At 63.0% G+C, this 14,622-nt stretch overlaps 1 protein-coding gene across 1 annotated transcript in view; it reads left to right on the top strand.

The window, feature by feature from the left end:
• Positions 1 to 5,101: 5,101 nt before the first annotated feature.
• LOC122561684 (G1/S-specific cyclin-D2) overlaps positions 5,102 to 14,622 on the top strand; it is a 34,995-nt gene continuing 25,474 nt past the window's right edge. Inside the window, exon 1 of the mRNA XM_043713680.2 lies at positions 5,102 to 6,083. Within this exon, the coding sequence (XP_043569615.2) occupies positions 5,889 to 6,083 (195 nt within the window). The 5' untranslated portion in view covers positions 5,102 to 5,888. The remainder of the gene's footprint in view (positions 6,084 to 14,622) is intronic.

The raw sequence follows: 14,622 nt of genomic DNA, 5'->3' as shown, positions 1-14,622 counted from the left end.
CCAAGAACAATACCAGGAAGTTTTGCATTCAGTAACTTCATCTAAGTATTTGATTAAGTAAATCTACATGCTCTGTGGATGGTATTACAAAAGTAACCAAGAATCTTCAACATAATCTTCAATGATCATGTGGCTGTAACGGTCTTGAGTGGGAGATCTGAGAGAAACTCATTCGAAGTCCAGGCATTGTGAATCAAGGCCCATTATATTTTTTCTTTTATTTTATTTTATTTTTTATTTTTTATTTTAACCCCCACACTACCACCTAAGTGCGGTAGTGCTTATTTTATCCCCAGAACCCTTAATGCTGTTTTTTTTTTTCTTTTTTTTCTTAAATTTAACCCCCACACTACCGCCTAAGTGCGGTAGTGCTTATTTTATCCCCAGCACCCATGGTGTGTGTGTGCAGGTGTGAGACACAGTGAAAGACACAAAGTGCACCAATCTTTATTCAATTTCCACCACCAGGAAGATAGGAAAACACCCGGGTGGCCAGTGACAAGCACTGCCCTTCACATCAAAGGACAGTGCTGTGTGATCAAACAGTGAGGGGGAGGGTAGGGACTAAATCAAAATAGAGTTGGAGGGAGAAATGATGCACTCCACTCCCTGCGGCGCCCACCTCTCCCTGAACAACTCCAGGGTGTTGGTCGACACCGCGTGCTCCTTCTCCAAGGACACCCGGGCTCTAACGTAACCGCGGAAGAGGGGCAGGCAGTCGGCCCTAACGACCCCCTCCACGGCCCGCTGCCTGGACCTGTTGATGGCCAGTTTGGCCAGGCCCAGGAGCAGACCCACGAGGAGGTCTTCAGACCTGCCCTCCTTCCTCCGTACCGGGTGCCCAAAGATCAGGAGCGTGGGACTGAAGTGCAGCCAAAAACAGAGGAGAAGGTTTTTCAGGAAATCAAAAAGGGAGTGCAAACGCCCACACCCAATATACACGTGGTCCACGGACTCCACAGTGCCACAGAACAAGCAGTTGGGCTGGGAGTCCGTGAACCACCGTAATCTGCGGTTGCAGGGGACTGCTGCGTGCAGCACCCTCCACCCCAGATCCCCGAGAGAAAGGGGGAGGACTCCCGCGTAGAGAGCCCTCCACTGGGGATCCCCACCGCCCGGTGGCAAATGGGCACGCCAAGGCGTGTCCGGACGGTGGATGAGGGAGAAGAGGTGGATGGTGTGCAGCAGCAGTCGGTACAGGGCTCTTCTTTTTATTTCTTTAAACAAAACAAAATTAAAATTTCGGAGGCGGCTCAGGTTGTGGGGCACAGGCTCCCGCGGGAAGTACGGGACCTCAAGGCCCATTATATTAACCATCTACCTGTTAGTGGCTATGCAGCTAATCAAAGGTCAATTGTCTTTTATTGTCAGCACGAAATACTGACAAGATTGCAAATCCTTTAATCTCAATTGCCTCTGCACTAAAAATAAACTGAACACCATGGATATATCACATATCTGTGGGCGATTGCAGTGGCATTTGCTCATCACACACCAAATTTACAAGCCACTCTTGACCACTTCAATTCTGCCTGCATAGCACTTCCTCTGTTCTTGAATGATGCCAAAACTCTTTTTTTTTAAAAAAAGTGTCATTCATAGGAAGCAAATATTGCTGGCTGGGCTAATATTAATCACCCACTCCTGATTGCCATTGAGGTATTGGTGAGCTGTCTTCTTGAATCACAGCAGAACATTCCATGTATTAAGTTCCACAGTGTCTTTAAGTAGGGAGTTCCAAGACTTTGACCCAGAAGGATTAGCAATATATTTCCAAGTCAGGAAAGTGAATGGCTTGGTGGGGAACTTGCATTTGGTGGTGTTCTCATATATTTGTTACCTTTGTCATTCAGATGGTAGTGGATACAAGTTCGGAAGTTGCTGTCTAAGGAACCTTGATGAATTTCTGCAATGCATCTTGTAGGTGGCACGTACTGCTGCCACTGAGAAATGATGGTATAGGGAGTGAATATTTGTGGATGTGGTGCTAATCATGTGGGTTGTTTTGTCCTGGAAAGATGCCAAGCTTTTTGAGAGTCATTGGAACTGCACTCATTCAAGCAAATGTGCATTATTTCATTGTTCTCTTGAGTTGTGTCATGCAGATGGTAGACTGCCTTTGAGGAATTAAGAAGTGATTGAAACTTATTGAAACTGATTGACTGGCCTCCAACAACCACAAACATCCTCCTATGTGCTAGGTATGACACCAACCACAGAGAGATTTCCCCCAATTCCTATTGGCTCCCATTTTCTTTCCTTAAAAGTAGTCATAGAGTCATAGAGTCAAACAGTGAAGAAAGAGGCCCTTCAACCCACCATATCTACACCAGCCAACGAACACCAAAAATGCAAATCCTATTTACCTGCACTTGGCCCATAGCCTACTATGCCTTGGCATTTACACTGCTTGTCCAGATGCTTCTTATGTGCATGCCTCTACCATCCCTTGCCTTGATTTCAAAGGCAGTCACTTTCATCTCACTCCTAATATTAAGCTCTTTTGTCCATGTTTGAACCCAAGCCTTTAATGAGACCAGGAGCTGAGTCACTGTGGTGAATTCAGTGACCAGGTTATTTCTAAGCAGGTGCTGCTTGATAGCACTATTGATGAACTCTTATATTTCTTTGCTGGTGAGTGAGAGAAGAGTGATGGAGTAGCATTGGCCAGGTTGGATTTGTCTTGCTGCTTGTGTACAGACCGTACCTGAGCAATTTTCTACATTGTTTGGATCTATGTTAGTAAGAGCAAAATAACTCTTGGACAGGAAATCTTGATTCGGAGTTGTGTTCCACTAGATCCAGGACTGTGGCGTTCACCCTGAAAAATAAACTACCAAAAACATGTGTAAACGCACGCTTTGTCTACCTCCTGTATCTTTACTGGATGTCTTAAGTCTAAAATCGTTGCTGACATTTATTCCTGAAAACTATGTACTGCAATTGCTGAAAATCTGAAATGAAAAATCTGAAATGCTGGTGAAAACTCATTTCCCTCAGATGCTGCCTGGGTCTATTGCGTCTTTTTTTTTGTTTCATGCCTTCATTCAAGGCTTCAAATGTACTATCATCCATTTATCTCAAAATTGCTGAGACTCAATCGCGTGCAGTGCGCGTACCTGGAATGAAACACTAAGGCCAGATGCAATGCAGGTGCAACTCGTCCTTATTCTGCACAAGTAGAAGGGCAGATAGCAAAATATAGGTAGAATCCAAATGTTTCAGAAAAGTAATTAAAATGAAATGCCCAAAGCTGAAGCTAATCGAAGAAAAACAAAAAGTTGCTTTCACAAACTCGCAACTGAAACAGTAACTTACACATTACACAACTTAGATCAACAGGTTGCCATTTTTAAGTCCAACGTTTAGCAGATTGGAAATGTTGGATTTTTGTTGAGATCACTTTGTAATTAACTTATGGGTTTATGATCAGCTTAACACGTACTTTGAACACGTTGCAGTAACTTAAAATAGCTACAAGGCTCAATAAACATCAAATCAACACAATCCTTTCACTATATGACGGCGGATCAAAGGCATTTTTAATGCGACATATTTGGAAAGTTGGTCCAGTGTTCCATCTCGCTTTATACACAGAACAAATCCTTGAACTGTGATTAAAAGGATTCGTACAGATGGCACTGGTTACTGAAGCCGTTCTGGTTCTTGGCCATTGTACAGTATTTGAAACGAGAGGAGCCACACAATCTGATTTCCTAGAAGGTTGCAGGCGTGTCAACAACAGCAGAGACACTGACATTTTGCCTTTAGTATTCAAGCCAATTTTTAAAAAGCACAGTGGAGAGCTTTCTGTGGACCACTGACAAACTGTCAATCAGGGGCTCTCGCCTTCTGTCAATCCCTGAGACTCTCGGTGCCTGTCAATTCGAAGAAGTTATGTCAAATTCGAAACGTGAATCATAGTTTTGCAGCACTGAAACAGGCCCTGTTTCCACGTGTCCACGCTGGTGATGGGTATAAAGCTCTTGGCGAGCAGTCTTGCATGATTTGGCGTTTCAGGTTTTCCCTGTTCAGGGAAGCTTCCAGATCGCAATTTCTGTTTTATTTCAGATCTCCAGCATTCACACAACTACTTTTATCACCCGTCAATCATTGATCATGAGCAGGGCTCTCTCGGCGACTGAGTAGAGACGGAACTCCTGTCAATCAGGGCGTGGCGCGGCTACAAAGACGAGCGATCACGGCTAGTGGGCGGGACTCCCGTGTACCGACCAATCTCCGACTGGAGGCGGGGATACCATCACCTGTCTATCACAGGGAAGGATGCAATTTGCATCTGTCTGGGGAGGGTGTGACCGGCAGATGTGCATCATTGGGAGCTTGCTACACCAGTCCATCACGGGGGCAGGGAGGCAATCGGCTTCTGTCTGTCACTGGGAGGGGATCAGGTTCCTGGAGATGTTCATCACTCGGGGGGCTTTCTCCACCTGGTGTAAACTGGGGGGGGGGGTGGCAACTGGCATCTGTCAATCTCTGGGACAATGTCTACCTGGATCTGTCCATCACTGCGAGGAGGGTTACCTGCACCTGTCCATCTGAGGGGGAGGAGGTGCTGTATGCCTGGCGAACACTGGGGCGGGGGCGCGAGTGAGTACCTGTTGGTACTGAAAGAATGGGATTACAATACAGTAGTTACATGGTTGGTATCTAATGCTTTTTCTGATGTGGGCGGAGACCTAACATTGTCAATCACAAAGGGGCGGGCTCCAACTTTCCGTCAATCGCCGACGGGGGCGGGGTTTTAACCGCAGAGAGTGGGACACAGCCCAGTGACAATCACAGTGGGGACATGAGCCTAACCGGAGAAAGTGAGGACTGCAGATGCTGGAGATCAGAGCTGAAAATGTGTTGCTGGAAAAGCGCAGCAGGTCAGGCAGCATCCAAGGAACAGGAGAAATTCCTGAAGAAGGGCTTATGCCCGAAACGTCGATTCTCCTGCTCCTTGGATGCTGCCTGACCTGCTGCGCTTTACCAGCAACACATTTTCAGCATGAGCCTAACCGCCAGTCAACAGCTTGGTGGGCGGGGAATCGCCGTTCAGCTCGGAGGGGGCGTCGACCTATCCGCCAGTCATTAATAGAGGGGCGTGGTCTTAGCCGACCGTCTACCAGCAAGCGGGCGTGGCCATAACTGCAATTCTTTCACAGAGCGGATGGGCTCCCAGCGGCCTGTCCATCACAGAGGGGGCGGTCTCCAAGTCACATGTCCATCACTGAGGGGGCGGATTCCCATTCGCCTGTCCATCAGAAGGGGTGGGCCCCAACTTGACTATCCATCAAAAGGGGAGGCGGGTCGTAGGCGCCAGTCTATAAGAAAGGGGGCGTGGCCCACACGCGACAATTGGAGGGGGCGGGGCTCTCTGGGAGCACGCGGAGCGCCAACGGCAGGGAGGCGGACTCGGGGTTTAATCTCCGTTAAACCCGCAGCTTCGCTCGTCGACCCCCCCGATTCGCGCGTGGTTCCTTCTCAGCGGCCGCGGCTCCCCATCGTGCCCCGGCGATGTACCGTGCCCACCTTGGGTGCCACCCTGGCGGCGGCCTTTCATGAGTGCCCCGATGTGCATGGCCGCCGTCCCCTACCGCTGGCCTCCCCGCTTCCCGCTGCCCGTGTCGGATGTGCGCGCTGACTGCGTCCGCCCAGCCGCCGCTCGACACCATCAGCGGCTGCCCGCTCCGTGCGTCAGCGCGTCCCGTCCGGAGCCGCAGCCCCAGCCCCAGCCTTGGCCCCGCACCGCCTGAGGGAGGTTAGACCAGGACAGGCCAGCCCAGGACACCAGCTTCCCGTGCCGTGCCGTGCCGTGCCGTGCCGTGCCGCCCCCTCCCCCCGGCCCCTCTCTGTCTCTGTCCTTCCTCTCGCCGTTGGCCGCCATGGAGCTGCTGTGTTGTGAGCCGGAGACGGTGAGGAGGGCGCTGCCCGACCCCAAGCTGCTGCGAGATGACCGTGTGCTGCACAATCTGCTCGCGCTCGAGGAGCGCTATTTGCCGGCCTGCTCCTACTTCAAGTGCTTGCAGCTGGACATCCAGCCCTACATGCGGAGGATGTTGGCCGCCTGGATGCTCGAGGTGCGTATTCGGAGGACACCCCCAGTCCCGAGATCAGGCCCCCCCCCACACACCCTCTCCACTGTCCCCGATCGCCCTCCATTCCCTGATTCCCCCTCCCCCAACGTCCCCGGATCAACTCCCCCCTTCCCCATGCCCAGATTAACCGCTCCTTCCCCCTCCCCAGATAAGCCTGTGCCCTCCCCATGCCCTGATCAACTGCCCCCGATTCCCCATGCCCAGATCAACCCCCTCCCCGATTCCCCATGCCCAGATCAACTGCCCCCGATTCCCCATGCCCAGATCAACCCCCTCCCCGATTCCCCATGCCAAGATCAACCCCCTTCCCCGATTCCCCATACGAAGATCAAACCGTCCCCGATTTCCCATGCCCAGATCAATCTCCATTTTCCCAAATCAGGATTAACCACTCTTCCCTGTCACCCCTCATAACTCTCACCCATTGTGCCCGAACAAACCACACTTCCCCATACCAGATGAAATGCTCCCTTCCTCATATCCTGATCAGACCCCCACCTCCCCATATCTAGATCACTTTACATCTCCACCACCCAAGGCTAACCCAAATTTACTCCCCCTTACCTCCACTTACACATACCTGGATCTCACTACCCAACCTCCACCCTTATCCTTGCCTCGATCAACCTCCCCAGCCTAACAATCTACCAATGCCCTGCCCCTGGAAGCAACCTTGTCCGTGTCTGGATGGACCACCCCTAACAATCTTGCCAAAACCCAGATTACCCCACACCCTGTTGCTGTGCCCTGACCGACGGCCCCTTACCGTGCCAGTGCCACGCCTTCACCCACCTTCCTACATGACAGGATCGACAACGCTCCCCCCCATCTCCCCCTCTCCTTCTTCCCCCCCCCCCACCGTCTCCTTCTTCCCCCCCCCCACCGTCTCCTTCTTCCCCCCCCCCCACCGTCTCCTTCCCCCCCCCCACCGTCTCCTTCTTCCCCCCCCACCGTCTCCTTCTTCCCCCCCCCCACCGTCTCCTTCTTCCCCCTCCCCACCGTCTCCTTCTTACCCCCCCCCCTCCGTCTCCTTCTTCCCCCCCCCACCGTCTCCTTCTTCCCCCCCCCCACCGTCTCCTTCTTCCCCCCCCCCCCCACCGTCTCCTTCTCCCCCCCCCCCCCACCGTCTCCTTCTTCCCCCCCCCCACCGTCTCCTTCTTCCCCCCCCCCCACCGTCTCCTTCTTCCCCCCCCCCACCGTCTCCTTCTTCCTCCCCCCCACCGTCTCCTTCTTCCCCCCCCCACCGTCTCCTTCTTCCCCCCCCCCACCGTCTCCTTCTCCCCCCCCCACCGTCTCCTTCTCCCCCCCCCACCGTCTCCTTCTCCCCCCTCTCCACCGTCTCCTTCTCCCCCCCCCACCGTCTCCTTCTTCCCCCCCCCACCGTCTCCTCTTCCCTTTCCCCCCCCACCGTCTCCTTCTTCCCCCCCCACCGTCTCCTTCTTCCCCCCCCACCGTCTCCTTCTTCCCCCCCCACCGTCTCCTTCTTCCCCCCCCACCGTCTCCTTCTTCCCCCCCCACCGTCTCCTTCTTCCCCCCCCACCGTCTCCTTCTTCCCCCCCCACCGTCTCCTTCTTCCCCCCCACCGTCTCCTTCTTCCCCCCCCACCGTCTCCTTCTTCCCCCCCCACCGTCTCCTTCTTCCCCCCCACCGTCTCCTTCTTCCCCCCCCACCGTCTCCTTCTTCCCCCCCCACCGTCTCCTTCTTCCCCCCCCACCGTCTCCTTCTTCCCCCCCCACCGTCTCCTTCTTCCCCCCCCACCGTCTCCTTCTTCCCCCCCCACCGTCTCCTTCTTCCCCCCCCACCGTCTCCTTCTTCCCCCCCACCGTCTCCTTCTTCCCCCCCCACCGTCTCCTTCTTCCCCCCCCACCGTCTCCTTCTTCCCCCCCCACCGTCTCCTTCTTCCCCCCCCACCGTCTCCTTCTTCCCCCCCACCGTCTCCTTCTTCCCCCCCCACCGTCTCCTTCTTCCCCCCCCACCGTCTCCTTCTTCCCCCCCCACCGTCTCCTTCTTCCCCCCCACCGTCTCCTTCTTCCCCCCCACCGTCTCCTTCTTCCCCCCCACCGTCTCCTTCTTCCCCCCCCACCGTCTCCTTCTTCCCCCCCCACCGTCTCCTTCTTCCCCCCCCACCGTCTCCTTCTTCCCCCCCCACCGTCTCCTTCTTCCCCCCCACCGTCTCCTTCTTCCCCCCCCACCGTCTCCTTCTTCCCCCCCCACCGTCTCCTTCTTCCCCCCCCACCGTCTCCTTCTTCCCCCCCCACCGTCTCCTTCTTCCCCCCCCACCGTCTCCTCCTTCCCCCCCCACCGTCTCTTCTTCCCCCCCCACCGTCTCCTTCTTCCCCCCCCCACCGTCTCCTTCTCCCCCCCCCCCGTCTCCTTCTCCCCCCCCCCGTCTCCTTCTCCCCCCCCCGTGTCTCCTTCTCCCCCCCCCCGTCTCCTTCTCCCCCCCCCCGTCTCCTTCTCCTTCTCCCCCGTCTCCTTCTCCCCCGTCTCCTTCTCCCCCGTCTCCTTCTCCCCCGTCTCCTTCTCCCCCGTCTCCTTCTCCCCCCCCCCGTCTCCTTCTCCCCCCCCCCGTCTCCTTCTTCCCCCCCCACCGTCTCCTTCTTCCCCCCCCACCGTCTCCTTCTTCCCCCCCACCGTCTCCTTCTCCCCCCCCGTCTCCTTCTCCCCCCCCGTGTCTCCTTCTCCCCCCCCCCCCACCGTCTCCTTCTTCCCCCCCACCGTCTCCTTCTTCCCCCCCCACCGTCTCCTTCTTCCCCCCCACCGTCTCCTTCTCCCCCCCCGTCTCCTTCTCCCCCCCCGTGTCTCCTTCTCCCCCCCCCCCCCCCGTCTCCTTCTCCCCCCCCCCCCGTCTCCTTCTCCTTCTCCCCCGTCTCCTTCTCCCCCGTCTCCTTCTCCCCCCCCCGTCTCCTTCTCCCCCCCCCCCGTCTCCTTCTCCCCCCCCCGTCTCCTTCTCCCCCCCCCGTCTCCTTCTCCCCCCCCCGTCTCCTTCTCCCCCCCCCGTCTCCTTCTCCCCCCCCCGTCTCCTTCTCCCCCCCCCGTCTCCTTCTCCCCCCCCCGTCTCCTTCTCCCCCCCCCGTCTCCTTCTCCCCCCCCGTCTCCTTCTCCCCCCCCGTCTCCTTCTCCCCCCGTCTCCTCCCACCCCCGTCTCCTTCTCCTTCTCCCCCGTCTCCTTCTCCCCCCCCCCGTCTCCTTCTCCCCCCCCCCCGTCTCCTTCTCTCCCCCCCCCGTCTCCTTCTCCCCCCCCCCGTCTCCTTCTCCCCCCCCCGTCTCCTTCTCCCCTCCCCCCGTCTCCTTCTCCCCCCCCCGTCTCCTTCTCCCCCCCCCGTCTCCTTCTCCCCCCGTGTCTCCTTCTCCCCCCCCCCCCCAATCTCCTTCTCCCCCCGCCCGTCTCCTTCTCCCCCGTCTCCTTCTCCCCCGTCTCCTTCTCCCCCGTCTCCTTCTCCCCCGTCTCCTTCTCCCCCGTCTCCTTCTCCCCCCCCCCGTCTCCTTCTCCCCCCCGTCTCCTTCTCCCCCCCCCCCCCGTCTCCTTCTCCCCCCCCCCCGTCTCCTTCTCTCCCCCCCCCCCCGTCTCCTTCTCCCCCCCCCGTCTCCTTCTCCCCCTCCCCCCGTCTCCTTCTCCCCCCCCCCCGTCTCCTTCTCCCCCCCGTCTCCTTCTCCCCCCCCCGTCTCCTTCTCCCCCCCCCGTCTCCTTCTCCCCCCCCCCCCGTCTCCTTCCCCCCCCCCCCCCCCGTCTCCTTCTCCCCCCCCCCCCCGTCTCCTCCCCCCCCCCCCCGTCTCCTTCTCCCCCCCCCCCCGTCTCCTTCTCCCCCCCCCCGTCTCCTTCTCCCCTCCCCCGTCTCCTTCTCCCCTCCCCCGTCTCCTTCTCCCCTCCCCCGTCTCCTTCTCCCCTCCCCCGTCTCCTTCTCCCCTCCCCCGTCTCCTTCTCCCCCCCCCCCCCCCCGTCTCCTTCTCCCCCCCCGTCTCCTTCTCCCCCCCCCGTCTCCTTCTCCCCCCCCCGTCTCCTTCTCCCCCCCCCCTGGTCTCCTTCTCCCCCCCCCCCCCGTCTCCTTCTCCCCCCCCCCCGTCTCCTTCTTCTCCCCCCCCGTCTCCTTCTTCTCCCCCCCCGTCTCCTTCTTCTCCCCCCCCCGTCTCCTTCTTCTCCCCCCCCCCCCCCCGTCTCCTTCTTCTCCCCCCCCCCCCGTCTCCTTCTTCTCCCCCCCCCCCCCCCCGTCTCCTTCTTCTCCCCCCCCCCCCGTCTCCTTCTTCTCCCCCCCCGTCTCCTTCTTCTCCCCCCCCCGTCTCCTTCTTCTTCCCCCCCCCCGTCTCCTTCTCTCCCCCCCACCCCCGTCTCCTTCTCTCCCCCCCACCCCCCGTCTCCTTCTCTCCCCCCCACCCCCGTCTCCTTCTCTCCCCCCCCCCCCCCGTCTCCTTCTCTCCCCCCCCCCCGTCTCCTTCTCTCCCCCCCCCCCGTCTCCTTCTCTCCCCCCCCCCCCCGTCTCCTTCTCCCCCCCCCCCCCGTCTCCTTCTCCCCCCCCCCCCGTCTCCTTCTCCCCCCCCCCGTCTCCTTGTCCCCCCCCGTCTCCTTGTCCCCCCCCCGTCTCCTTGTCCCCCCCCCGTCTCCTTGTCCCCCCCCCCCGTCTCCTTCTCCCCCCCCCCGCCCGTCTCCTTCTCCCCCCCCCCCCGTCTCCTTCTCCCCCCCCCCCGTCTCCTTCTCCCCCCCCCCCCCGTCTCCTTCTCCCCCCCCCCCGTCTCCTTCTCCCCCCCCCGTCTCCTTCTCTCCCCCCCCCCCCCCCGTCTCCTTCTTCCCCCCCCCCCCCGTCTCCTTCCCCCCCCCCCGTCTCCTTCTCCCCCCCCCCCCCCCCGTCTCCTTCTTCTCCCCCCCCCCCCCCGTCTCCTTCTCCCCCCCCCCCCCCCGTCTCCTTCTTCCCCCCCGTCCCGTCTCCTTCTCCCCCCCCCCCGTCTCCTTCTCCCCCCCCCCGTCTCCTTCTCCCCCCCCCGTCTCCTTCTCTCCCCCCCCCCGTCTCCCTTCTTCCCCCCCCCGTCTCCTTCCCCCCCCCCCCCGTCTCCTTCTCCCCCCCCCCCCCCCGTCTCCTTCTTCTCCCCCCCCCCCCCCGTCTCCTTCTCCCCCCCCCCCCCGTCTCCTTCCCCCCCCCCCCCCCCATGTCTCCTTCTCCCCCCCCCCCGTCTCCTTCTCCCCCCCCCCCGTCTCCTTCTCCCCCCCCCCGTCTCCTTGTCCCCCCCCCGTCTCCTTGTCCCCCCCCCGTCTCCTTGTCCCCCCCCGTCTCCTTGTCCCCCCCCCGTCTCCTTGTCCCCCCCCGTCCCCTACTTCCCCCCCCCCCGTCCCCTACTTCCCCCCCCCCGTCTCCTTCTCCCCCCCCCCCGTCTCCTTCTCCCCCCCCCCCGTCTCCTCCCCCCCCCCGTCTCCTTCTCCCCCCCCCCGTCTCCTTCTCCCCCCCCCGTCTCCTTCTCTCCCCCCCCCCCCGTCTCCTTCTTCCCCCCCCCCGTCTCCTTCCCCCCCCCCGTCTCCTTCTCCCCCCCCCCCCCCCGTCTCCTTCTTCTCCCCCCCCCCCCGTCTCCTTCTCCCCCCCCCCCCGTCTCCTTCTTCCCCCCCCGTCCCGTCTCCTTCTCCCCCCCCGTCTCCTTCTCCCCCCCCCCCGTCTCCTTCTCCCCCCCCCGTCTCCTTCTCTCCCCCCCCCCCGTCTCCTTCTCCCCCCCCCCCGTCTCCTTCCCCCCCCCCCCGTCTCCTTCTCCCCCCCCCCCCCCGTCTCCTTCCCCCCCCCCCCCCCCCCCCCGTCTCCTTCTCTCCCCCCCCCGGTCTCCTTCTCTCCCCCCCCCCCCCGTCTCCTTCTTCCCCCCCCCCCCCCCCGTCTCCTTCTCCCCCCCCCCCCCCGTCTCCTTCTCCCCCCCCCCCCCGTCTCCTTCTCCCCCCCCCCGTCTCCTTCTCCGCCCCCCCCCCCGTCTCCTTCTCCCCCCCCCCGTCTCCTTCTCCCCCCCCCCGTCTCCTTCTCCCCCCCCCCGTCCCCTACTTCCCCCCCCCCCCCCCCCGTCTCCTTCTCTTTCCCCCCCCCCCCCGGTTCCTTCTCCCCCCCCCCCCCCCCCCCGGCTCCTTTCCCCCCCCCCCTCCCGGCTCCTTCCCCCCCCCCCACCCCCGGCTCCTTCTTCCCCCACCCCCGGCTCCTTCTTCCCCCCCCCCCCCCCCGGCTCCTTCTTCCCCCCACCCCCGTCTCCTTCTCTCCCCACCCCGTCTCCTTCTCTTCCCCCCCCCCCCCGTCTCCTTCTCCCCCCCCCCCCCCCGTCTCCTTCTCCCCCCCCCCCCCCCCCCCGTCTCCTTCTCCCCCCCCCCCCCCCATCTCCTTCTCCCCCCCCCCCCCGTCTCCTTCTTCCCACCCCCCCCCCGTCTCCTTCTTCCCACCCCCCCCGGCTCCTTCTCTTCCCCCCCCCCCCCGTCTCCTTCTCTTCCCCCCCCCCCCCGTCTCCTTCTCCCCCCCCCCCGTCTCCTTCTCCCCCCCCCCCGTCTCCTTCTCCCCCCCCCCCTCCCGTCTCCTTCTTCCCCCCCTCCCCCCGTCTCCTTCTCCCCCCCGTCTTCTTCCCCCCCCTCCCCGTCTCCTTCTTCCCTCCCCCCCCGTTCCCCTCCCCCGTTCCCTCCCCCCCTCCCTCCCCCCCTTTCCCCTCCCCCCCCGTTCCCCCCCCCCCCGTTCCCCTCCCCCCCGTTCCCCTCCCCCCCCGTTCCCCTCCCCCCCGTTCCCCTCCCCCCCGTTCCCCTCCCCCCCGTTCCCCTCCCCCCGTTCCCCTCCCCCCCGTTCCCCTCCCCCCCCGTTCCCCTCCCCCCCCCCGTTCCCCTCCCCCCCCCCGTTCCCCTCCCTCCCCCCCCCGTTCCCCTCCCCCCCGTTCCCCTCCCCCCCGTTCCCCTCCCCCCCGTTCCCCTCCCCCCGTTCCCCTCCCCCCCCGTTCCCCTCCCCTCCTCCCCCCCGTTCCCCTCCCCTCCTCCCCCCCGTTCCCCTCCCCTCCTCCCCCCCGTTCCCTCCCCTCCTCCCCCCCCGTTCCCCTCCCCTCCTCCCCCCCGTTCCCCTCCCCTCCTCCCCCCCGTTCCCCTCCCCTCCTCCCCCCGCCGTCCCCTTTCCTCCCCCCCCCCCCGTCCCCTTTCCTCCCCCCCCCCCCCCCCCGTCCCCTTTCCTCCCCCCCGTCCCCCCGTCCCCCCGTCCCCTTCCCCCCCCCCGTCCCCCCCGTCCCCTTTCCTCCCCCCCCCCCCGTCCCCTCCGTCCCCTTTCCTCCCCCCCTTTCCTCCTCCCCCCCGTCCCCCGTCCCCTTTCCTCCCCCCCCCCCCGTCCCCTTTCCTCCCCCCCCATCCCCTTTCCTCCCCCCCCCCCGTCCCCTTTCCTCCCCCCCCCGTCCCCTTTCCTCCCCCCCCCCGTCCCCTTTCCTCCCCCCCCCCCCCGTCCCCTTTCCTCCCCCCCCCCCCGTCCCCTTTCCTCCCCCCCCCCCGTCCCCTTTCCTCCCCCCCCGTCCCCTTTCCTCCCCCCCCGTCCCCTTTCCTCCCCCCCCCCCCCCCCTGTCCCCTTTCCTCCCCTCCCCCCCCCCCGTCCCCTCCCCCCCCGTCCCCCCCCGTCCCCTTTCCTCCCCCCCGTCCCCTTTCCTCCCCCCCCCCCGTCCCCTTTCCTGTCCCCCCGTCCCCTTTCCTCCCCCCCCCCCCCCGTCCCCTTTCCTCCCCCCCCCCCCCCGTCCCCTTTCCTCCCCCCTCCCCCCGTCCCCTGTCCTCCCCCCCCCCCCCCCCGTCCCCTTTCCTCCCCTTTCCTCCCCCCCCCCCCGTCCCCTTTCCTCCCCCCCCCCCCCGTCCCCTTTCCTCCTCCCCCCCCCCCCCGTCCCCTTTCCTCCCCCCCCCGTCCCCTTTCCTCCCCCCCCCCGTCCCCTTTCCTCCCCCCCCCCCGTCCCCTTTCCTCCCCCCCCCCCGTCCCCTTTCCTCCCCCCCCCCGTCCCCTTTCCTCCCCCCCCCCGTCCCCTTTCCTCCCCCCCCCGTCCCCTTTCCTCCCCCCCCCCCCCCGTCCCCTTTCCTCCCCCCCCCCGTCCCCTTTCCTCCCCCCCCCCCCGTCCCCTTTCCTCCCCCCCCCCCCCGTCCCCTTTCCCCCCCCCCCCCCCGTCCCCTTCCCCCCCCCCCTGTCCCCTTTCCTCCCCCCCCCCCCCCCGTCTCCTTCTCCCCCCCCCCCCCCCATCTCCTTCTCCCCCCCCCCCCCCGTCTCCTTCTTCCCACCCCCCCCCGTCTCCTTCTTCCCACCCCCCCCGGCTCCTTCTCTTCCCCCCCCCCCCGTCTCCTTCTCTTCCCCCCCCCCCCGTCTCCTTCTCTCTCCCCCCCGTCTCCTTCTCCCCCCCCCCCGTCTCCTTCTCCCCCCCCCCTCCCCGTCTCCTTCTTCCCCCCCTCCCCCCGTCTCCTTCTCCCCCCCCGTCTTCTTCCCCCCCCCTCCCCGTCTCCTTCTTCCCTCCCCCCCCCGTTCCCCTCCCCCCCGTTCCCCTCCCCCCCGTTCCCCTCCCCCCCCGTTCCCCTCCCCCC

This window comes from Chiloscyllium plagiosum, unplaced genomic scaffold (genome assembly GCF_037043375.1).
Source record: "Chiloscyllium plagiosum isolate Xiang-an unplaced genomic scaffold, Cpla_swu_hap1 HiC_scaffold_23, whole genome shotgun sequence".
Classification (NCBI taxonomy): Eukaryota; Metazoa; Chordata; class Chondrichthyes; order Orectolobiformes; family Hemiscylliidae; genus Chiloscyllium; species Chiloscyllium plagiosum.
The sequence above is the reverse complement of the archived record's forward strand: the minus strand, read 5'-3'. Positions and strand labels throughout refer to the sequence as shown.